This window comes from Papio anubis, chromosome 4 (assembly GCF_008728515.1).
Source record: "Papio anubis isolate 15944 chromosome 4, Panubis1.0, whole genome shotgun sequence".
Taxonomy (NCBI): Eukaryota; Metazoa; Chordata; class Mammalia; order Primates; family Cercopithecidae; genus Papio; species Papio anubis.
Window position 1 is genome coordinate 55007604 of NC_044979.1, and position 24891 is coordinate 55032494.

At 37.8% G+C, this 24891-nt stretch overlaps 1 protein-coding gene across 3 annotated transcripts in view; it reads left to right on the forward strand.

Annotated features, from left to right (window-relative positions):
• Window positions 1–24891, forward strand: part of RELN (reelin) — a 508320-nt gene that overhangs the window by 185928 nt on the left and 297501 nt on the right. For all 3 annotated transcript variants that reach the window (XM_003896435.5, XM_017957037.3, XM_003896436.5), the window contains exon 4: window positions 17553–17623. In XM_003896435.5, coding sequence (XP_003896484.1) covers window positions 17553–17623 — 71 coding nt within the window. The remainder of the gene's footprint in view (window positions 1–17552; window positions 17624–24891) is intronic.

The window sequence follows — 24891 nt, forward strand, 5'->3', positions numbered from 1 at the left end:
GTAGTTTTCGAGCCTGGCTACAGTTGGAATCATGTGTGCCTGAACCCTGAGCCCAGAGATTCTAAACTAAGTGGTCAAGGTTGGAGCCTGGCAATGTGTATATTTTTAAATTTTTCCGTTTCTAGAATCTCTAGTCTAGATAGTTTAGTATCAGTATTTTAAGTACCCTTAAAATAAAAAAAAAAATTATCTACAAAATTAAAGACTATTACTTCTGTTTATGGCCAGGCACTGTGGCTCATGCTTGTAATCCCAGCACTTTGGGAAGCTGAGGCAGGTGGATCACTTGAGGCCAGAAGTTCAAGACCAGCCTGGCCAACATGGTAAAACCCCATCTCTACTAAAAGTACAAAAATTAGCCAGGCATATGGGTGTGCACCTGTAGTTCCAGCTACTCTGGAGGCTGAGGCACGAGAAGCACTTGTACCTGAGAGGCAGAGGCTGCAGTGAGCTGAGATTGTGCCACTGCATTTTAGCCTGGATGACAAAGCGAGACTCTGCCTCAAATAAAGAAACAGCATTCTGTTTAGCAAAATGTTCACTTGTCCTACCCATGACAACCACTGTCACTCTGACTGTCCTTTCCCATCTCTTGTTCCATTTGCTTTCCCTGAAAATGTACCTGCTAGGGTCACTGTCTGTTTTTCACTAGCTTCTAAAGTTTCTTATTAGACTTGTGCTGGAACTTTTACTATTCTAAAATTGGATTTACTAGTGACAGAGCTGGTAATAATCACCAGGAATATCACCTGGATGCTTAGCAACATGGCAATGCTGGAATTTTCATGAAACACTGAGGAGAGTCAGTCTAATTATGGTTCTATGTAGACTTAAGGGAGTGTATTTCTAGGTGAGGAGGGCACAGAATAAAATCAGCTATAATCCAGACAACATCTGCAGCATTCATTTTGATTAGTTCAATTCTTTAATTTATCAAAACGTGGTACGCATGACTGCTTTGGAATATACTTGTAAGAGTTGTATTTGCCTGAGTGGGGCCAAAGGGCTTTGCTATAAATATGCTAGATAATTTAAAGGGACTTTCAATTAATCATTACATCAATAATTTAATGTGTTTTCTTTCATCTAAATGTGTCCTGAGGCAGGTAAAAGAAGAACTACTTATACATTGCAAAAGAAAAATTATTCTCTCCCTGGGCTCAAAGTTGCATGCAATATATAGAAATTCAACTTTGGTTTAATTGAAATTTTGTTGCAATTTGAGGCTTTATAGTTTCCTTGGGCCACCTATTGCATTATTTTTAATGAAGCATTGAAGGATAGCAGTCTTTAAAAAATACTAATTTAGTTTTGTTCTTTGCATGTTTTAAGCAACAAAAACATCTTTTGTCCATTATAATATCAGTCTCAAAAAACAGATGACCCCAAAACACACCAGACTGTCCCCAGTATTATTATGCTTCCATCTCCTATTAGCTTATCTACAGCCTTCCAGAATATACTTCCATTTTATTTTTTAATAACAGTTTTATTGCGATATAATTCACTTACCATAAAATTTATTCCTTTTAAGTATACAATTAGGTGACTTTTAGTATATCCGCAGTTTCACAATTATAAAAAATTTTATAACATTTTTATTACCCCCAAAAGACACCCTGCACCCATTAGCTGTCAGTTTACCTTTCTCCATCTCCCCATCCCCCGGAAACCACTGATCTATGTTCTGTCTCTATGGAATTGCCTATTCTGGACATTTCATGCAAATGGAATCATATAATATATAGGCTTCTCTGACTAGATATTTTTCACTCTGCATATTTTCAAGGTTTATTGATACTGTAGCATGAATCGTACTTCATTTCCATTTATGGTTGAATAATATTCTGTTGTATGGATATATGCCACATTTCATTTAGCCAATCATCTGTGGACAGACATTTAGGTTGTTTCCACTTTTGCCTATTACTAATAATGCTTCTGAGAACATTTGTGTATACATTTTTTTTCTCTGTGAACATGTGTTCACGTGTTTCTTGTGTATACAACTGCAAGTGGAATTGCTGGGTCACACAGTAACTCAATGTTTAACATTCTGAGGCATTGCCAAACTGTTTTCCAAAGTGCCTGTACCATTTTTATTCCCACTAGCAATATTTGAGTATTACAATTTCTCCACTTCCTTGTCAACACTTATTATTGTCTGTCTTTTTTTAGTCTACCTTGTGAGAGTAGAATGGTATTTCATTTCATTGCATTTCCCTAATACTAATGATGTTGAGTATCTTTTCATGTGCTTATTGACTATTTGTATTTTTTCTTTGGATAAATGTCTATTCAAATTCTTTGCCCATTTTTAAATTGAGTTAGGCTCATTTTTTATTGAGTTGTAAAGAGTTCTTCACATATACTGGATACTATTTCTTTATCAGATATATGATTTGCAAACATTTTCTCCCATTCTGTAGGTCTTTTTTTTTTTTTTTAATTTTTAAATGGTATCCTTTGTGGCACAAAGGTTTTAATTTTGATAAAGTTCTGTTCATCTGTTTTTTCTTTTGCCTTTGTTTGCATTCACCAAATGAATGCTGAGGATTTAAGAAACTATTGCCAAGTATCAGATCATGAAGATTTATCCCTATGTTTTCTTTTAAGAGTTTTACAGCTTTCGTTATATTACACTTAAATCTATGATTCATTTTGTTAATTTTTGTATATAGTGTGAGGTAGAGGTCTAACCTCATTCTTTTGCATGTGGATATCTGGTTGACTGAACATTATTTGTTTTAAAGACCTCTTTCTTCGTGGAATTATCCTGACTGTCAAAAATTCATCATAAATGTAACAGTTTTCTACTGGACTCTCAATTCTGTTCTTTTGATCTCTACATCTGTTTTTATGGCAGTATCACATTGTCTTGATTATGGTAACTTTGTAGTAAATTATGAAATGAGGAAGTGCAAGTCCTCCAGCTTTCTTCTTTATCATGATTATTTTGACTCTTCTGAGCCCCTTGCATTTACATTTTAGAATTAGCTATCAATTTCTGGAAAATACCCAGCTGAGATTTTGAGAGGTATCACACTGAATCTGTAGATCCATTTGGGTAGTATTGCCATCTTAATAGTTCATCTTCTAAGTCATGAACATAAGATGTTTTTCCATTTATTTAGATCTTTCTTTTTTTCAACGGTGTTTAGTAGTTTTGTACAAGTCTTACACTTTTTTGGCAAATTTATGACTAAGTGCCTTATTCATTTCGATGAGTTTATAAATGGAATTGTTTTCTTTCTGTCTTTTTTTTGTTTTTGAGACAGAGCCTTGCTCTGTCGCCCAGGCTGGAGTGCAGTGGCGGGATCTCAGCTCACTGTAACCTCCGCCTCCCAGATGCAAGCAATTCTTCTGCCTCAGCCTCATGAGTAGCTGGGACTTCAGGCACACACCACCATGCCTGGCTGATTTTTGTATTTTTAGTAGAGACAGAGTTTCACGATATTGGCCAGGCTGGTCTCAAACTCCTGACCTCGTGATCCACCCACCTCGGCCTCCCAAAGTCCTGGGATTACAGGCATGAGCCACTGCGCCCGGCCTATTTTCTTCTTAAAAGGACACCAATCCTGTGACCAGGGCACTACCCTCATGATCTCATCAGCCTCCCAAAGACCCCATCTCCAAACTCTATCACCTTGGGAGTTAAGGTATTGACATACAAATTTGGAGGGGGGAGGGTGGGACACAAACATGAAGTTCATAACAAAAGCATTAAGTGCTTATGCCCATATTTTGACTACTCCAGACCTGGAAATACATCTTAAAATGCAAGAGATATGGTCAAAGGTTTATGCACTTCATTATTTAAAATTATAAAGAAGTAAACTTCCAACAACAATAGAATAAAGAAACTGATATAGCTATCCAGTGGAATTTTTTTATTATTATTATAATTTAAGTTCTGGGATACATGTGCAGAATGTGCAGGTTTGTTACATAGGTATACATGTGCCATGGTGGTTTGCTGCACTCATCAACCCATCATCTACATTAGGTATTTCTCCTAATGTTATCCCTCCCTTGTCCCCACCCCCCGACAGGTTTTAGGTCTTACGTTTAAATCTTTAATTCATCTTCAGTTAACTTTTGTATAAGGTGTAAGGAAGGGGTCCAGTTTCAGTTTTCTGCATATGGCTAGCCAGTTTTCCCAGCACCATTTTTAAAATAGAGAATCCTTTCCCCATTGCTTGTTTTTGTCAGGTTTGTCAAAGATCAGATGGTTGTATTTGTGTGGTGTTACTTCTGAGGCCTCTGTTCTGTTCCATTGGTCTATATATCTGTTTTGGTACCAGTACCATGTGGTTTTGGTTACCATAGCCTTGTAGTACAGTTTGAAGTCAGGTAGTGTAACCCTTACAGCTTTGTTATTTTTACTTAGGATTGTCTTGGCTATACTGGCTCTTTTTTGGTTCCATGTGAAATTTAAGGTAGTTTTTTCTTCTAATTCTATGAAGAAAGTCAATAGTAACTTGATGGGGATAGCATTGAATCTATAAATTACTTTGTGCAATATGACTATTTTCACGATATTGATTCTTCATATCCATGAGCATGGAATGATTTTCCATTTGTTTGTGTCCTCTCTTATTTCCTTGAGCAGTAGTTTGTAGTTCTCCTTGAAGAGGTCCTTCACATCTCTTTTAACTTGTATTCCTAGATATTTTATTCTATTTGTAGCAATTGTGAATGGGAGTTTGCTCATGATTTGGCTCTCTGTTTGTCTGTTATTGGTTTATAGGAATGCTTGTGATTTCTGCACATTGACTTTGTATCCTGAGGCTTTGCTGGAGTTACTTATCAGCCTAAAGAGATTTTGGGCTAAGACAATGGGGTTTTCTAAATATGCAGTCATGTCATCTGCAAACAGAGACAATTTGACTTCCTCTCTTCCTATTTGAATACTTTATTTCTTTCTCTTGCCTGATTGCCCTGGCCAGAACTTCCAATACTGTGTTGAATAGGAGTGGTGAGAGAAGGCATCCTTGTCTTGTGCCTGTTTTCAAAGGGAATACTTCCAGTTGTTGCCCATTCAGTATGATATTGACTGTGGGTTTGTTATAAATAACTCTTATTATTTTGAGATATGTTCCATCAATACCTAGTTTATTGAGTGTTTTTAGCATGAAGCAGTGTTAAATTTTGTCAAAGGCCTTTTCTGCATCTATTGAGATAATCATGTGGTTTTTGTCATTGGTTCTGTTTATGTGATGGATTATGTTTGTTGATTGGCGTATGTTGAACCAGCCTTGCATCCCAGGGATGAAGCCAACTTGATCATGGTGGATAAGCTTTTTGATGTGCTGCTGGATTCAGTTTGCCAGTATTTTATTATTTTCACATCAATGTTCTTCAGGGATATTGGCCTGAAATTTTCTTCTTTTGTTGTGTCTCTGCCAGGTTTTGGTATTAGGATGATGCTGGCCTCATAAAAAGAGTTGGGAGGATTCCCTCTTTTTCTGTTGTTTGGAATAGTTTCACTAGGAATGGTACCAGCTCCTCTTTGTACCTCCGGTAGAATTCAGCTGTGAATCCATCTGGTCCTGGACTTTTTTTGGTTGGTAGGCTATTATTTACTGCCTCAATTTCAGAACTTGTTATTGGTTTATTCAGGGATTTGACTTGTTCTTGGTTTAGACTTGGGAGGTTGTATGTGTCTAGGAATTCATCCATTTCTTCTAGATTTTCTAGTTTATTCGTGTAGAGGTGTTTATAGTACTCTCTGATGGTACTTGATCTTTCTGTGGGATCAGTGGTGATATCCCCTGTATCATTTTTATTGTGTCTATTTGATTCTTCTCTTTTCCTTATTAGTCTGTCTAGTGGTCTGTCTATTTTGTTAATCTTTTCAGAAAACCAGTTCCTGGATTCATTAGTTTTTTTGAAGGGTTTTTCATGTCTCTATCTCCTTCAGTTCTGCTCTGATCTTAGTTATTTCTTGTCTTCTGCTAGCTTTTGATTTTGTTTGTTCTTGCTTTACTAGTTCTTTTAATTGTGATGTTAGGGTGCTGATTTTAGATCTTTCTTACTTTCTCCTGTGGGCATTTAGTGCTATGAATTTCCCTCTAAACACTGCTTTTGCTGTGTCCCAGAGATTCTGATATGTTGTATCTTTGTTCTCATTGGTTTCAAAGAACTTATTTATTTGTGCCTTAATTTCATTATTTGCCCAGTAGTCATTCAGGAGCAGGTTGTTCAGTTTCCATGTAGTTGTGAGGTTTTGAGTGAGTTTCTTAATCCTGAGTTCTACTTTGATTGCACTGTAGTCTGAGAGACTGTTATGATTTCTCTTCTTTTGCATTTGCTGAGGAATGTTTTACTTCCAATTATACGGTAACTTTTAGAACAAGTGCTATGTGGTGCTGAGAAGAATGTATATTCTGTTGATTTGGGGCGGAGAGTTCTGTAGATGTCTATTAGGTCTGCTTAGTCCAAAATTGAGTTCAAGTCCTGAATGTCCTTGTAAATTTTCTGTCTCGTTGATCTGTCTAATATTGACAGTGGGGTGTTAAAGTCTCCCACTATTATTGTGTGGGAGTCTAAGTCTCTTTGTAGGTCTCTAAGAACTTGCCTTATGAATCTGGGTGCTCCTATATTGGGTGCATATATATTTAGGATACTTAGCTCTTCTTGTTGCATTAATCCCTTTACTATTATGTAATGCCCTTCTTTGTCTTTTTTGATCTTTATTGGTTTAAAGTTTTTGTTTGTCTTGTTTCATCAGAGACTAGGATAGCAACCCTTGCTTTTTTTTGGTTTACATTTTCTTGTGTAAATCTTTCTCCATCCCTTTATTTTGAGCCTGTGTGTGTCTTTGCACATAAGATGGGTCTCCTGAATACAGCACACTGATGGGTTCACCTTTAAAAATCTTGTCTGAAAAGTATTTAATGACATGGCAACTATTTATAATAAATATTAAATATAAGCTAATAGAAAACAGCTGTTTAGGGAAGCAATTTTCTAAACAACTTTATATTAATATTAAAAACTACAAGGGTATATGATTTACTAAAATATGAATAGTGATTGTCTCTCCTTAGCATGAATATGAGTAATTTTATTTTCTCATTAATACTTTTATGTATGTAAAATTTTTCATCGTATAAGTTACCTTTATAATGGAAAAAAGTTTTTTAATATTGTATGCCCTAGTAGAGGCTTGCTTTACAACTTATTTCCTTCAAAGCAACACTTGTATATACTTTGGCAGGATTTCTTTGCAGGAGTACACCATTATTGTCCTAATTTGTTATGATTAATTAACTAGGTTAGAAATCCTATCCTTTATTGGAGCTTTCATTGACTTCATAATAGTCAAAAGAATTTTTGGAGTTTACAGTCTTCCCTTTTTTTCCTTTTAAGATCAAAAATAGCTTTTGATCTTAAATCCTATAGAACGTGCTCCTTTAATTCCCTTTCAGTTTTTTGCTGTATTCTGAAGTGACCAGCCAGACATCATCATCATAATTCCTTATATTTTCCACAGTATTTTCACAGAGTTGATCTCATTTGATTTTCATCACAGTCCTGAAAATAAATAGCACAACATTTCTGGTCCTATCTCAGAGAATTACCACTCATATGAGATCAACATAAATCATTGAGCTGTGGTGCAAACCCACATCCTCTGATTCCAGATCTGCTGTTTGAACCTTAAAATTATTCAGTCCATTCAGTTTATTTTATAAATTAAGAAAGTAAGACACACAGAAGTTAAGTGACACAGTGTAAATCATGGAGGTAATGAATGCCCATCCTAGAGCAAAACTCCTTCTTCTATTGTGGAAACTAGTGCTCTTTCTTTGAGTCCAATTAAAGGTGATACCTGAATACTTTGCATACATCTTTCAGCAAATTTACAGACTCTTTAATTCATATCCAGCAGAAAAGATTATTTTTTACTAGGATTTTCTTTGGAATTAACATGCCATTTTTTCAGTTTTATTCTTGCCTTGCCTAAGAATGCCTCTGAGACAAGTGACCATAGGCTTACTTAATTAAAAGGTGTTTAAAACAGCAGAGCCTCTCAAATAATTTTAATGATTTTAAAAGGTGATATGGAAAGCGTTTTTATTTTAGCGTTTTAGAAGGCATTTCCAGAATACAGTTGGTTTAAGGAAACTCTGGAATATGTTAAATGATGAAATGTGTTGTGATAATAAAGCAAATACATCAGCTTATTTACTTTTACTGTTCTTGCTGTTAACTGATTTCCAAGATACATCTTACAACAATGTTTGTCTTGACTATTATTATCATCTAATCATCCTTTTCATAGTGTTTCTTATGCAATAACTTGCTGGTTACTTTTTAAAGCATTTAACATTCTGTATCAAGTGTAACATACATTAATCATTCACCCATTTCACAAATATTTACTGCATGGGTGCTTTATGTCAATTATCAAGTAAAATATTAAAAAAGAAATAGACCAAAATCCCTGTGCCTAGGGTACACATAACATAACAAAGAAGACATAATTCAAAAAGAATATTTGCTGAGTTTATATCATATGCCAACAGGGCCAAGGTAAGAAATGTGAGCACCTAAAGCGGGCTAACAATTAACACCCCATCAGATTCATAATTCATAATGGTTTGTTGAATAATTATTAGCAGAGGCAGAGAGAACATCATCTTTTTATTAAGAAAACTTGTATCCTTTTTGCTGTTGTTCATAATCAAGGATCCATAAGTTGTGAACCAGGAAAAATCAGGAAATTCCTGATAAAACCCAAATAAAGCCATTTTAAATTTAAACAATAAAAAGTCACTCACTCTTGGTAGACAGCACTGCTGAATTCAGTTTTAGAAATGTAGATGGCTTCACATGCTTACACCAGATCACTGTTAGCTGGGCTGCTCTGAGGATTTCACCTGTTACTGATGTAGGTGAGGGCTGTTGAGGAATTTTTCAGTCTGCATTTCTCATTTGGCTTAATTCATAAAGTTATTTTCTCCTGAAATAAATTACATATTCCTGGAAATTAAAGTTAATCCTAAATGTGAGTTGGGAAATTTTGACACATTTGACACCTTATTGGTGATCCTTCTTGATACATAAATCAGTCCAATCAGCATCCCCTTACTTTAAAACTTTGTGATAATCCTGAGAAATTTGTCCCTTTTTATTTTTACTAGACGAGCCATTCTTCTGTATAGGGACAAAATAAAATGTGGTTTAATCTGCTATCTTCCCTCCCCAGATTCACTTCGTTGGTGATTTACAAGAGATATATAACTCTGCCAAAGATAAATGTCTGCTTCTCTTTGGTATTACATATCCTACAACTACCAAGTGTTTTTCACCAAAATTATTACTCTTTATTTCAATGCAAAATCATTTAGTGATGTTATTGAAAACACTTTAAGTAAAAGAATTCACAGTACATGCGACTGAATACATACAATACCATGGATGAACAAATACTGTCAGATGAACATAAACCCTCCATCCATCTCCATTTCAGGAGTTTGCTGAATCACTTTGGAAGAAAGCTAAGTTACTATTAACCATTCATTGATTTGCCATACTTAAAAGATTTCATCTGCATGTTCCTTCTCTTGCTAATAAAAAGTATACTTTGATCACAAATCAAGGTTAAACCATCTATTTGATAGCCTTTAAGGACACATAGACTTTGTGATTACTGGATAATGAACATTAATACTGAAATTTGTTGTTTTCAAGGAGATAAAGTATTTATACATTTGACAGAAAAAAAATTATGTGGCTTAGGAATAAAAGATGTAACTATAAAAACAGTTAGGTCAGGAAAGCTTTGAATAGCAAAAGCATTGTGAAAACATACGCAATCCTTTGCTTATTTTGCAATGACTTTGCCATAGTTGAAGTTGAGAGTTTAACAAAAATAATTACTCCTTGAAGTTATTCATTTCTCTTTTTTATGAGTTTTGAAGCATTTGAGTTTTTTTTCTTATTTTGATAAACATCAATATATATCCCCAAATTAGAATGCACTGTAAGTTTTATGCTTTTTAATCCCACCACGTTCAGAGGGCAAGGTGGGAGGATTGTTTGAGCCTAGGAGTTGAAGGTTAACCTGGGCAACATAGTGAGACCTTGTCTCAAAAAAAAAGAAAAAAAAGAGAGAAAAGAAAGTACTGTAATTTGCTGATATAAAGGGGTAAGAATTTTAAAGGGAAAATTGATTCCTTTGAAGATCAGATTTACCAAACTCAGATCAACTCTTTTTCCCTCATATTCCACATATTTAGTTACCTTTCCTGAAGGGTGGCTTGGCACAGGCATACTGAGTTACACAAGACTAACTTCAGATTGCTGATTAACGAATGCTCTTCCAGCTGTAAAATGGACAAATCACTAACATACCAGACCTCATTGACAAAGCAGTAGAAAATGGTGGAAAAAGTAGCCCACCCCTGGAGGTAAAGTGCATTGTCGTAGGTTTAACAATGAACCAAATGGTATGATTCTTTATGTTAATCTATGAGCAAATTGATTCATGAAATCAAGAAATAGTAATACACTTGGGAATTTAGGCATTATAGCAACTATGTTAAAATACTTTTGTATTCCTTCTTTGTAAACTGGATGTCAATACATGGTAAGCAAATTATGTAGTGAAAAATATAAATCTAATATAAATATAAATCAAAAATATAAATAGCTCTGATTCCTTCATATATTCAAATCATTATGTCCGATGCCTTATGAGGGACAATTTCTTTTTAGCTACTGATTCCTATTCCAGAAGCTTGAAATCTGTTTAGGTTGAGAGACTCTAAGTATCTTAAGAGTGAATATTAATATATTGAAGTAATAGGTATTATTCCAAGTTATCCCTGTCCTCAGATAGGGAGTCTGTTGCCTAGAGTGATTAAAGAAGTTGCCCCAAGTCATTAAGCTCATAAGTGGCACCTGTGTTCTGTCACTGGTCTTTCTCCTTGCAGAGACTATGCCTCAGCACTGCATGGCAGCACAATGTACGCTTAATTCTTTTTTTTTTTTTTTATTTTTTTTTGAGACGGAGTCTCGCTTTGTCACCCAGACTGGAGTGCAGTGGAGTGATCTCCTCTCACTGCAAGCTCCGCCTCCCAGGTTCACGCCATTCTCCTGCCTCAGCCTCCCAAGTAGCTGGGACTACAGGCACCCACCACCATGCCCGGCTAATTTTTTGTATTTTTTAGTAGAGACGGGGTTTCACCGTGTTAGCCAGGATGGTCTCGATCTCCTGACCTCGTGATCCGCCCACCTCGGCCTCCCCAAAGTGCTGAGATTACAGGCGTGAGCCACCGCACCTGGCCTGCACAGTTAATTCTTAAATGCTGTGGGTATGGCCTGGCGCGGTGGCTCATGCCTGTAATCCCAGCACTTTTGGAGGCCAAGGCGGGCAGATCACGAGGTCAGGAGACCTAGACCATCCTGGCTAACACGATGAAATCCTGTCTCTACTAAAAAAAATACAAAAAATTAGCCGGACGTGTTGGCGGGCGCCTGTAGTCCCAACTACTCGGGAGGCTGAGACAGGAGAATGGTGACAACCCGGGAGGCTGAGCTTGCAGTCAGCCGAGATCGCGCCACTGCACCCCAGTCTGGGCGACAGAGCGAGACTCCATCTCAAAAAAAACAAAAAACAAAAAAAACAAAAAAAAACAAAAAACAGTTACTCTGTTGTTTAGTTAAGATGAAAATATCACAGGCTTTTTAAAAATCATAACAAATGCTTTTTCAAGCACTGAATATGATGATCATAATGAACTTTCTTCATTTTGGAGAATCTATAGAGCTTTTCAAATGATAAGTAATAACATAGGGGCTCTTGTTGGCAAGTTAGCCTTAGAGATCTGTGCATCTCCCAAGAAGAAGATAAGTGCTTATTAGAAACATGTTTAAGAAACTTGGTCTACTTTCCAAAACAGTGAACAATGAGGATATTTTCCAAACTCTTATGAAAAAATATTTCTAATTATGTAAAATTAAGTACAAATAGTACCAACATAGTTAATAACACCATCAGCGTGCTGGACCTTCCCCCAGAGAGAGCTGTAAATTACATAAAATAACAATTCTGGAAATGAATCAGGCTTGTCACCATATTCCATATCTCTGTATTCTTATTTTAAAAGGTATTGTGTGTTACAAATTGGAGGACCTGGTGGAATCTAAAAAAGTTGGTCTTATAGAAGTAGAGAGTAGAATGGGGATTACCAGGGGCTGGGTGGTTTGGGGAGTGGTTGGGGAGATGTTGGTCAAAAGATACAAAATTTCAGTTAGACAGGAGGGATAAGTTCAAGATATCTCTTACACAACATGGTGACTATAGTATTGAACTCTTGAAAATGCTAAGAGAGTGGATGTGGATCTTACCACAAAAAGGATAACTATAGGAGGTAACGCATATGTGAATTAGCTAGATTTAATACACAGCTTTACATACAGTTTTATCTGTCAATGTAATTTTAAAAATTGGAGGACGTGACCTCTAGAGACTTAATTCTGAGTTACTGTGCTTTTAGCAATTTTGGAATATATAATATATATTTATATAGTAGAATATATATATTTCCATAGAAGATTTGAAATAAATGCTGTGATTCTGTGGGTAAACCACCATGAATTATTTGACAGCTCTAAATATGTTCAAATAGGCTTCCCATATTGACATTAATCACACCCTGAGGAGAGCAGTGTAGACGGCTCATGGGATAAAGCAAGGGAGCCTGTGTTATTGCTGGTCACTTGGGCTTCTGCTCTTTCTTTTCCCCAAGATAAGATGCCAATATGCAGACCTTTAAAAATACTAACCATGCATCTCCTATAGGGTAGGATCGTTTTAGATTAAAATGTTATCTGAGAGTTCTAAGGGTTTGGAAAGAAAATGATGCAAATGATGTTTATCTGTCAGCACATATGTGTGTATTGGGTATCCACATATGTTCCAGGGTTTGGGCAGCAGCATGGCTGAGAACATCATCCAGTAATCTTATGGCTGTAGCATACAGGAAAATGCAAGAGGTCTTCATTAGAAGAAATATGACAAAGGGTAGAAAGGGCACTATAGTAAGCTGATAGAAGTCTAGGGGCTCCATCAATGGTAGACTGGATAAAGAAAACTTGGTACATATATACCGTGGAATAATACGCAGCCATAAAAAAGAATGAGATCAGGTCCTTTGCAGGGATATGGATGGAGCTGGAGGCCATTATCCTTAGCAAACTAACCCAGGAACAGAAAATCAAATACCAAATGTTCTCACTGATAGGTGGGAGCTAAATGATGAGAACACATGGACACATAGAGAGGAACAACACACACTGGGGCCTATTGGAGGGTGGAGGGTGGGAGTAGGGAGAAGATCAGGAAAAATAACTAATGGGTACTAGGCTTAATACCTGGGTAATGAAGTAATCTGTACAACAAACCCCAATGACACAAGTTTACCTGTGTAACAAACCTGCACATGTAACTTAAATGTTAAAACATTTTTTTAAAAAAGATTAATTAAAACCTATAAAATGGAAGGAAGTTTAAAATTGAACAAATACTATGTGCTAGGTGAAGAATAAATACATATGCAAATAAACATTTAATGGATCTTGTCTTAGATTTTATATTAAATAATAAAAAGTTGAAAAGAATTTGAGGGGCTCACAGAACACTGCAGGAGAAGGGGTCAAGAGAGAGAAATGGTATTTTCAAAGACAAATTGCGAGGAGTTGCTGCCCAAGAGGCCAGACTTCCAATGGAAATGACAAGAAGTTTGTCCAAAAGGAGGTTAACTAAAACAGCTTTAGCCTGAAGGGTTGGAGTAGAGATCACAAGTCAGAGAAGACAATTCTTTAAAGATCAGGCCCTGGGCTGGGCATGGTCGTTCACACCTGTAATCCTAGCACTTTGGGAAGCTGAGGCAGGCCGATCTCGATCAAGAGATCAAGACCATCCTGGTCAACATGGTGAAATCCCGTTTCTATTAAAAATACAAAAATTAGCTGGGCATGGTGGCACGTGCCTGTAGACCCAGCTACTCAGGAGACTGAGGCAGGAGAATTGCTTGAACCCAGGAGGCGGAGGTTGCAGTGAGCCAGGATCGCGACACTGCACTCCAGCTTGGTGACGGAGAAAGACTCCATCTCAACAGAAAGAAAGAAGGAAACAAAAAAATTGGGCCCTGAAAACAGGCTCTTCCTCTGAAAAGAGACTGAAAGCTACCATGATATTTTTGAACCAGGTTAATGAAATATTGCTGTAATGCTTAAAAGCAAAGACTCTACACTCAAACTGCCTTGGTTTTAATCCTGGCTTTACCACCAGTTGTGTGACATTTGTAAATCATGCAATAGTTCTGTGTCCCAGAAAAAATGGATAAGAATATCTACTTTGTAGGGCCGTTGACAGGAATAATTGAGTTAATTTATGCAAAGCCCTACAACAGTGCCTAGGGGTAAATTTCAATTCATAATAGTTGTTAGAATAACAGTAGGTATATATACCAGCCACTGTTATTATTACTACTTCTACTTTTCCCAAGCAGGGTACCTCAGATAATGGCATTGAGCACATGGTATGCTGTGCTTCTCAAGCCAGCTTTTATTTGCTGAGCCCTTTCTTTAAACAAAATAAATTAATTAGAACATATAAAGCCTAGACAGTTTGGTTGAATTGGCTGGTGCCTGGAACACTGGCTGTTGCCCCTCCTTCTCTTGACTCTCATGGAGACCCCTAGGGCATCACTGTGGAACACATCTGGAAAACAGCTGATGCAAGGAGAAGGATCCAAGGCCTCAAATCAAAGACCTGAAATCAGATCTTATCTGCCATTAATGGGCTGTGTAACCTCCAGTAGGTTAATATCCTCCCTGGCCTCATATTCCTGATCCATATACTGTAAGAATTAGACCAGTTTAGTGGTTTTCAAACTCTGCTCCCTTAAACCCTAAGAGTTCCAGAGAAGCACAACGGCAAGATTTGGGAAATAGGTAGTGCGGAGCCCCACAAGTTCAAAAGCTGGGGCTCCTGTCTTTTAGTCATTCGAATTCCGTATTTGTTTGAAGAATGAGTACCACTGCTAAAGACGTTTTGACTAGCTGATCTTCAAGGTTCCTTCAGGTTTAGTTACTCTATCATTATTCTTTAGAAATTTATGAGATGTATTTATTGAACCAAAGTAGCAGAAGTAAGAATATTAATGAAGGCAACAAATAATAAATCTGAGGAAACTGAGTAATGGGGAAAACAGTGTGGACTCCTCATGAGATGCTGTAAAGTGACTAAGAGATGTTGGTATATCTGATATTTAGAGAAAAGGTGAAACCTCTGTTACCTGGATCTTATTTTGATAATTTGGCTGATCGTGATCATGAGACATAGGCTGGCACAATGACAACTAGGCTTGTGGACCAAGAAGAAATATTATGATAGGAATATTTTATACTTACAACCAGAAGACAACTAAAACAAACAATTATTTAAACACTGCGTGTCGTAGGACTTTTCTTGGTGGTTAGTAATTTCAGAAAATGTGTCCCTTCCAAAGCAAATGTCACATTAAAATTCTACGTTGGTGATTCACTGTGTTGTTATTAGAAGTGTATGTAGGCCGGGCGCGGTGGCTCAAGCCTATAATCCCAGCACTTTGGGAGGCCGAGACAGGCGGATCACGAGGTCAGGAGATCGAGACCATCCTGGCTAACACGGTGAAACCCCGTCTCTACTAAAAAATACAAAAAACTAGGCGGGCAAGGTGGCGGGAGCCTGTAGTCCCAGCTACTCGGGAGGCTGAGGCAGGAGAATGGCGTGAACCCGGGGGTGGAGCTTGCAGTGAGCTGAGATCTGGCCACTGCACTCTAGCCTGGGCAACAGAGCGAGACTCCGTCTCAAAAAAAAAAAAAAAAAGAAGTGTATGTAAACTCAGACGCTCTTGGCTTGATGGGTTTGAACAGTGTATTTAAGTAAAAAAGTTACAGTGTTCCCTCTGGTCATAAAATCTGTACTGATTAGTGAGCCTCTAGGCCATGTTTATGGCTTGGATTGGCCCTATATTTAGTTCTCCTCATTTTCAGCTTTCTGAAAGCAAAGGAAAACCTATAAACATATGTGAATATATAAAAAGAATGGTAGCATCTGTTTATGTGTAATTTTGATAATGATTAATATGCAACAACAAGGGCTGATACCCCTTATAGGCTTCACATATGGTGTGAGTTGAAGGCCACCCAATGATTTTTCTCTCGAATTATATCTCCCTCCCACCATTCAAAACTCTCACTATTGTGCCATTGTGTGTGTGTGTGTGTGTGTGTGTGTGTGTGAAGGTATAATATTTTCACTGCTGAAATATGTTAGCTTGAAGTGATATCACCCATTAACACTTCAACATGGATTAATTTATCAGATTACTTTCAGAGAGTTGGTTCCAGGGGTACTGACACTGGGGTCTACTTACAATTCAATCAGGATGGAATTCAGAAAGGTCTGCAGAAGAGAGGGGAAATATGCATCCACACATGGGCCACAGCGAGGAATGTTGGGAGCCAGGAAGCCCTACTGGGCCCAGCAAACAACAAGATGTTGACCAAAGGAAGGGCGCACGTATCAAGGGGGAATACATAGCCTAAACTTGGCCCTGTCGTGAGCTAGTACAGTGCCTTGTACATAATCCGTCTTCAGCAGATGATAGTTAAATTATTTTTGCCCTAGAATGGTTTTGGTTAAAACTAAAGTTAAGATTTCATGCTAATTATTTTGTTACTATAAAAGGTTTTGTGTATGGCTTATTTTCTAAAATCAAGTTTCTTAAAGAGACATGATTTTCTGTTTCAAATTTGTTTAATACATTTTGCGCCAGCAAGATTCTTTTTAAGGGAAAACCCTTCATATATAAAGCATAATTATTCCTTTAATAGGACATTTTTTATTATAGCCATTGAATAACACATCTGCTGCAAGGATGTTATTTTTTTTTCCATCAATCCATGTGCACAGCTCTGATTAGAAGAGGTAAAAGATACACATCGCCTTCAAATAGTGAATCTCCTTCATATGGTTTTATTTTGTTATGACAGATTTTATTATGAAAGCTTTGAATAGCCCTCTTTTTAAGAAAATACTTTTTAAAAATGTAATTCTCTGTCTCTATATGTTACAGTGACTATTGATTTCAGAAAAAAAGTACCTTAAGAGCATCCTTCTCCAGTATTAATATCAATATTGCTCCACAAAACATTTTATATCAAGGTCTCTTGAAGAAGAAATTTTAATAAGCCTCCTCTCCATCCTTTTTATTCTATAGGCTTTATTCACATCTGCTGTTTTCAGAACAAGCTCACAACTGTTACAATGTCTTTATATAGTAAAACCTGAAGACAGTCCTCAACCCAGGTGTCTTGGTTTAAGCTTTCACTCCATTGTTATTTATATCACCGTTCTGATGTACTCATTAAAAATATCATATCCACACAATAAAGTTTAAGAGTAAGCTTTTTTAAAAAGTTTTAAAAATACATTTTCACCAGACATATTCCAAGATTTGAATTAACCCTTTCCTATTTGTTTCCAGGGCTACAGCAACACACCGGGGCCAGGTTATTTTCAAAGATGCTTTAGCCCAGCAGTTGTGTGAACAAGGAGGTAAGAGTCGTATTTGATTTGTTTGTGTTACGTCCAAACTATTCATGATAGGTCCTATGTTCCATACCAAGTAAGCATTTCATTATGATGACTTAATCATAATGCTTTAAAAATTTAAGTATTGACCCTTCATATCACTAATAATTATTTAGTAATTACTAACAAAGATCTATAGACTTCTGAAGATACTAAGTGTGAGCAAAAGAAAATTTATTTTCATAACCTTTTTCTAATGAATTACCTTTAGTTATTCTGGAAGTACAAATCTTAGTCGTAATTGTTAAATTCTACAGAATGCGTTTGCTTAATTTACCACTTAAATGTCTTGTCAGCTTTGTTGAAAATGTTTCTGATTATTGCTTTTAACATTTGATCATATTATACATGATTTTGTGTACAGTATCTATGGGTCTGTTTCAACTGTGTGCACTATTTCAGACTTGTGTGGCTAGACATTGTATCGATTTAGATTAAATTTTACATACTGTCAGATATGTATGACTGGGATGCACACACATGCACACACAAACACAACACAATGAAAAAGTTAAAACCAGGATCCACACTCCGATGCTCATTTGTTCCCCCTGTCCCTTGAGTTTCCACCCTACCTTGTGTTTCCATTATAGCATTTACCACTTCATAGAGAATTTTTCTCTGAAAAGGGGTGGGTGTTGCCCTAGACAGACTGAGCTTCTCAAGTATGGGGACTATGCCTTAAGGGGCTTTGGTTCCCCAGACACTGACGTAGAGCTTACCATGTAAGTCATTCTAAAAATCTTCATAGATTGAATACAAGTTTGTCTCAGCCGTACATACATTCCTTGATTTCAGCATCTTGATAATGAAAACATTTGATGTTGGTCTTGGTAAATGTCATGCCATTTTCATTGTTTATTGTAAGTGTAGTATTAATTTTTGTTTAAAATGACATTGGGGGGAATTTGTTAACTTTTAGAATTATAATATTGAATTTAAAGGAAATTTTTATTAATTATCTCTCTGCTAAAGAATATCTAATGGGCTTTGGAGAGAAATGAGGAAAAATTATATCAGTTTTTGAAATACCTAAGAATATACCATTTATTATTAGTTATATATATCATAATATGACTTTAAGTAACATGATGCTTAATGATTATTAATGGCAAAATCCTGATTATTTACACACATAGTTCTTGAATTATAAAACTTCATTCTAGTTATAGTTTCAAACATACTATCAGTATTCCTGGGTTTAACAGATTTTTGTCCTGTGACTTTTGAGAATACAGATATTAAATTGTGCCTTTGTAGGTAGGCTCGAGAATTCGATCATAATACAAATCTTCTTCCAGACTATGAAATTGCTCACATTACTGCAAACATAGAATACCACATAGCAGTGAGCATTAATATCCTGGAAAATTTATAGTGTCAGAAAAAGAAATGTCTAATTTTATTAACACTTACCATTGTCTACAAACTAATTTCTTTTAAGCCTTAAATTTTTTAGTCTTTTCTATTATAAATGAATTATTGGGGTTGGGAGGAGGCAAATTATTCTTTTCATTTAAAATGAAAAGAAAAAGCCAAGAAAAACTAATGGGAAAAACCTCTCAACCAGTGAGGAAAAGAAAAATGCCTTCTATAATAGTATTACACATGAGCATGATTTACACGATGGTAGGTGTGCATGTTATTAAAAATGCTGTACAGCCCAGGACCAGAAGAAAAACACTGAGCTTTTCAATAGCATCTAACTCATTGAAATTATATCAATCTATCCAAGATAAAGTGAAAAATAATGCTAACAAGAGTGCAAGAGTGATGGCTTCCTACTGTCAGGAAATAATAAGGAAAATAATTAATGCTATAAACTACATATTTATTCTGGCCTTATCTATTTTTAATTAAAACATTAATTGTCTCCTCAAATAAAGTAACATTTTATCATGCAATCATTTTTATATATTGGATAAGGAATATCTAATATATTTATTAGAGGAAAAACAACTGCAGTCACCATACATCACAGCCCTGTGCCTTTCCATTTTAACATGCTCAGTATATTTGTTGATTTTAATTAAACAATTCAAGCAAAGCGAACTTTTTCCTGTGGATCCTGAGGATATCTGTTATTACAAGACTGTACTGCTTGCTAAACATATTGAAAAAGTAAAAGGATTAGAAAATGTACTCGTTATGTCTTAGAGAGTCTGTAATCTTAATCCCTATTCTTAGAAAACATTAGTTGAAACTCTTTTTTTCTTTCTTTTTTTTTTTTTTTTTTTTTGAGACAAAGTCTTGCTCTGTCACCCAGGCTGGAGTGCAGCGACGCAATCTTGGCTAACCACAGCCTCCGCCTCCCGGGTTCAAACAATTCTCCTGCTTCAGCCTCCTGAGGAGCTGGGATTACAGGTGCATGCCCCTGCACCTGGCTAATTTTTGTATTTTTAGTAGAGACAGGGTTTCACCATGTTGGCCAGGCTAGTCTTGAACTCCTGACCTCAGGTAATCCGCCAGCCTCAGCCTCCCAAAGTGCTAGAATTACAAGCATGAGCCACCACGCCCGGCCGAAAGTCATTATTCTGCAAAACTGTATACAACACCCGCAAGACCTCTGTCCTAGCTCACAGTGCTAATATGGATATGAAAGTGAAAAGGACCCATTTCTTGTTCTTCAGGAACTCACAGGCTAAGATACAAATGACAGATCTATAGATCACAGAGGCAGCTAAGTTTGCTTGAAGGTGTTAGGAAAGGCATCCCAGGAAGTTAGACCTGAATGGCCAGTGACGTTTAAGAATAAAGGAGAGGAGGCCAGGCGCAGTGGCTCATGCCTGTAATCCCAGCACTTTGGGAGACTGAGGCAGGCAGATCACTTGAAGTCAGGAGTTTGAGACCAGCCTGGCCAACACGGTGAAACCCTGTCTCTACTAAAAATACAAAAATTAGCTGGGCGTGGTGGCACGGGCCTGTAATCCCAGCTACTCCGGAGGCTGAGGTAGGAGAATGGCTTGAACCCGGGAGGTGGAGGTTGCAGTGAGCCGAGATCGTACCACTGTACTCCAGCCTGAGTGACAGTGAGACTCTGTCTCAAAAAAAAAAAAAAAAAAAAAGGAAAAAGGGAGAGGAGAACCATCTATCTCCTCCTTCCCATTCTCATTGACCCACTTTACATCAGGGCCCAGCAGTGCCTCCTTTGGGAGCTGCCAAATATCCTCCTTCATGATTTTTCTGCTCCTATTTTCATGGTGCCTTTACAGAGCTGCTATAATGAGCTTTCTAAAATGGAAATATGCTGCTTTCATTTGCCTGCTTAAAACCCTTCACTATCTCAATTGGAAGCGATAGTTTATCTTCATAGTAAAATTCCTACTGCTTATCACACATGGAAGGAAAATCCCTTACAATATGGCTTCAGTTTGTCTCTCCTACCTCATTTCTTGTCATCCTCTCATTTTTACCTTAAAACTCCCTGAATGCACCTCACTGTATCATCCTGGTGCTATCTGCACCCTATACTCTCCCAGTTTTCTTTGCCTGGGCTATCCTTTTACATTCTTTTGTTCTGTCTAACTCGGGCTGTCAGACCCTGCTTACGGTATTACTCCCTCCCTCTGGAGAAAACATCTCTGATTCCTTCCCTCTTCCCCTCAAGCTGGTCTAGACAGCCCTCATACATAACTCTCTACAGAATTCTCAAGGCACGTTAAGTAGGAACACTTTCAACACTGTTATGTGCAGACACCACTCCAAGCACTCTACAAATTCATCTAATCTTCACAGCAACCCTCTGAAAAAGAAACTATTATTATCTACACTTTGAAAATGAGGAAACAAAGGCATAAGGAGAGCAACTTACTTGTGCATGCATTCATTCATTTGACAACTGTTTATTGCATGTTGTCGTAAGAACATCATCACAATGCCTTGTCTGCCACGAGATATGTGCTCCTTGAGGATAAGGGCTGTGCTTTTTTAGTATGGAATCTCTAAAGCTTCTCACAATATCTGATGCACAGTATGTACCTCATAAATGTTTGTCAAATGAATGAGCAAACAATTAAACTACAATAGTCTGATAGACAAGAAAGAGGAGGCTAGCCAGTAACTCATTACAGCTAAACCATGAGACCTGGAAAGGTAAGTGGAAAAGATCATGCAGGGCCCTTCTGTTAATGCTCAGGGACTTAGGCGTTCTGCAGGCAATGGGAAGGAAGCAGGAGAATGATAGAACAAGTAAAGAAAACCTAATGGGGGTTGGGGGTGGAATGTGTTGCAGAGTTGTTGACAGATTAAAGGCAGATGATGGACAGCAGACAAGGGAAGACAGATTATTGTGAAACGAGAACTAAATGCTGGGCAGTTTAAAGTTGAGGCTTTGAAAAAACATGATCATTATACATTATATGTATTACTGTGATTAGATCTTGGAGGCCAGAAAGAAAGGGATATGTTAGAGAGACCTAGAGAAGGTATGGGGGTATGGGTGAGGACAGGGAGGAAATCTGGGGCTACTCTGTCACTTCTGGCCTTGGTGACGGGGTGGACATTGATGCCAGGAACAGAGAAGAAATGAAGAAAATGTTAGAGGTGTTTGGAAGAAAAGATAATCAATTGCACTTCCACATGTTGGCTGTGAGGGAGTTGCAGAGTTCTCCAGCAGCCTGCTGAGAAGGGGGCCTGTCACTGGCTGGAGCAGCCAGGGAGATTTGAAAGCCATCAGCCTATTGATGCTGGGGAGGCAATGCATTCATTAGGGAGATGGTTGGAGCAGGGAGGAAGCAGCCAAGTGAGGAAGACCAGTGACTGAGCAGGGGTGGGAAGAAGAGGGAATTCTGGAGAAGAGGCAAGCCTCTGAGGTGGGGGGAACTGAGGGAAGAAATCTGAACATGGTAGAGATATCTAACAAGGACAAACAGAGGATGGAGGATAGAAAAGGACATTAAGATTTTACAATCAGAAGGTGATTGGCAATTTGGGCTGGACATGGTGGCTTACACCTGTAATCCCAGCACTTTGGGAGGCCGAGGCGGGCAGATCACCTGAGGTCAGGAGCTTGAGACCAACCTGGCCAACATAGTGAAACCTTACCTCTACTAAAAATACAAAAAAAAAAAAAAAAAAAGCCAGCTGTGGTGGCAGGCGCTTGTAGTCCCAGCTACTCAAGAGGCTGAACACAAGAGAATCGCTTGAACCTGGGAGGCGGAGCTTGCAGTGAGCCTAGATTGCGCCACTACACTCCAAGCCTAGGCAACACAGCAAGACTCCACCTCAAAAAAAACAAAAAAAAAAGTAGACGATTGGCAATTTGGCTGAAAATGAGGGTGGTTTTGGTGAGGTGAGACCACCTGAGGCAGCTTTGTAGCACAGAAAGCTTCTTGCTCAATCTTTGCAGTCAAGAGGTCAAGGGAAGACAGATTACTGTGACATGAGAAATAAATCCTGGGCAGTTTAAAATTGAGGCTTTGAAAAAATATCACTATACATTATATATGTGTGTGTGTATATATATATATATATAGAGAGAGAGAGAGAGAGAGAGAGAGCTGTGGATCCAATGAATATGTACCGTTATTATTTGTCCATTAAAAATTTTTTTTAAAAAATAGGGAAAGAGAGAGGTAGGCACCCAGAGAGGAAAGGATTATAGATTTTCTCTCTCTCCAGATCAGAGTGTGTTTATTATAGGTTTCCAGTGCCTTGCAGCCAAACACCACCAAGAACACACCTGGTTGAAGTTGAATAGGTTAAACAGGTTGGTTTAGTGCTTGTTGCAGTGTGGGAGAAGGCAAACCATGGGGGAACCATGGGGCATCTCAAGAAGAGGGTGTTACGAAAGGAATTGCTATTATAAGATTTGGGCTGGGCGGGGCACGGTGGCTCATGCCTGTAATACCAACACTTTTGGAGGCCAAGGCGGGTGGATCACGAGGTCAGGAAATTAAGACCATCCTGACTAACACAGTGAAACCCCATCTCTACTAAAAATACAAAAAAATTAGCTGGACATGATGGCACACGCCTATAGTCCCAGCTACTCAGGAGGCTGAGGCGGGAGAATCACTTGAACCCAGGAGGCGGAGATAGCAGTGAGCTGAAATCATGCCACTGCATTCCAGCCTAGGTGACGGAGTGAGACTCTGTCTAAAAAATAAAAATTAAAAAATTAAATTAAAAAGATTTGGGCTCTCTTTGGTGGTTAAGGTAGGGTTTAAGAAAGTGGAGCTTTGCTCTGGACTCGATGCTGTCTGGAAGTGGGAAAAATTCTGTGGTTAGGTATCTCAATAAATCTACCATAAGGGCAGACTAGAGCACGGCTACTGCTGTAATTGATAAAGAAGCAGCAGTCACTCCTATGAGCCCGGAGAGAGGGTACTTGGCACCTTTGTGACTTGGACAGTGCTAAAGTTGTGTCTGTGTTGAGACAAGATTAAGAAATAGATGTGTCTCTATCTTGATTCATCACGGTCACAGAGTAGCCTTGTCTGAAGCTGATGTTCTGTGAAATTGTTTATGTTCAATAGGAGGACACCAAGGCCCAGCAGGGATTGCCAGGCCAGGTTCTGGATGTCAGAGGCTAGTTTTTTCTTAATTGAGGCTGAGGAGAGAATGCTAGTGGGCATGATTTACTTTTGGATTTTAGCCTTTACGAGGGCTTTGAAATCATAGAGGAGTGGATTGTCTTATTTGCGCTACTATAACAGAGTGCCACAGACTCAGTAATTGATCAGGAACAGAAATGTATTTTCTCACAGTTCCGAAGGCTGGGAAGTTCAAAATCAAGGTGCTGGCAGGTTTGGATGTCTGGTGAAGGCTGCTTTAAGCTTCTAAGATGGTGCTTTGATGATGTATCCTCCTAAGAGGAGGAATGCTGTGTCCTCACATGGTGGAAGGCAAAGGGGCAAGCCAGTTGAGCGTGAAGCCTTCTTTATAAGGACCTTAATCCCATTCACAGGGGGAGTAACCCTTATGACCTAATCACAGCTTAAAGGCCCCACCTCTTACTACTGTCACATTAGCAACACCTGAATTTTGGAGGGGACACATTCAAATCACAGTGTGGATTCAGGCTTTACTTGTATGACCTTACTTTCCAGAGTCCCTGGCGCAAAGCACAGATTCAGTACATCATAAAGGGAAGGGATTTTGCTGAAGCAAAATTTTATTCAAGGTTGGTTTGTATGAAATAAAAAGCATAAGTAGATCAGTGGGGTAAAATTATGAATGTTTAATTTTTTAAAAATGTATCTCTATTTTGTAATTTGTTTACAGTGAACTTA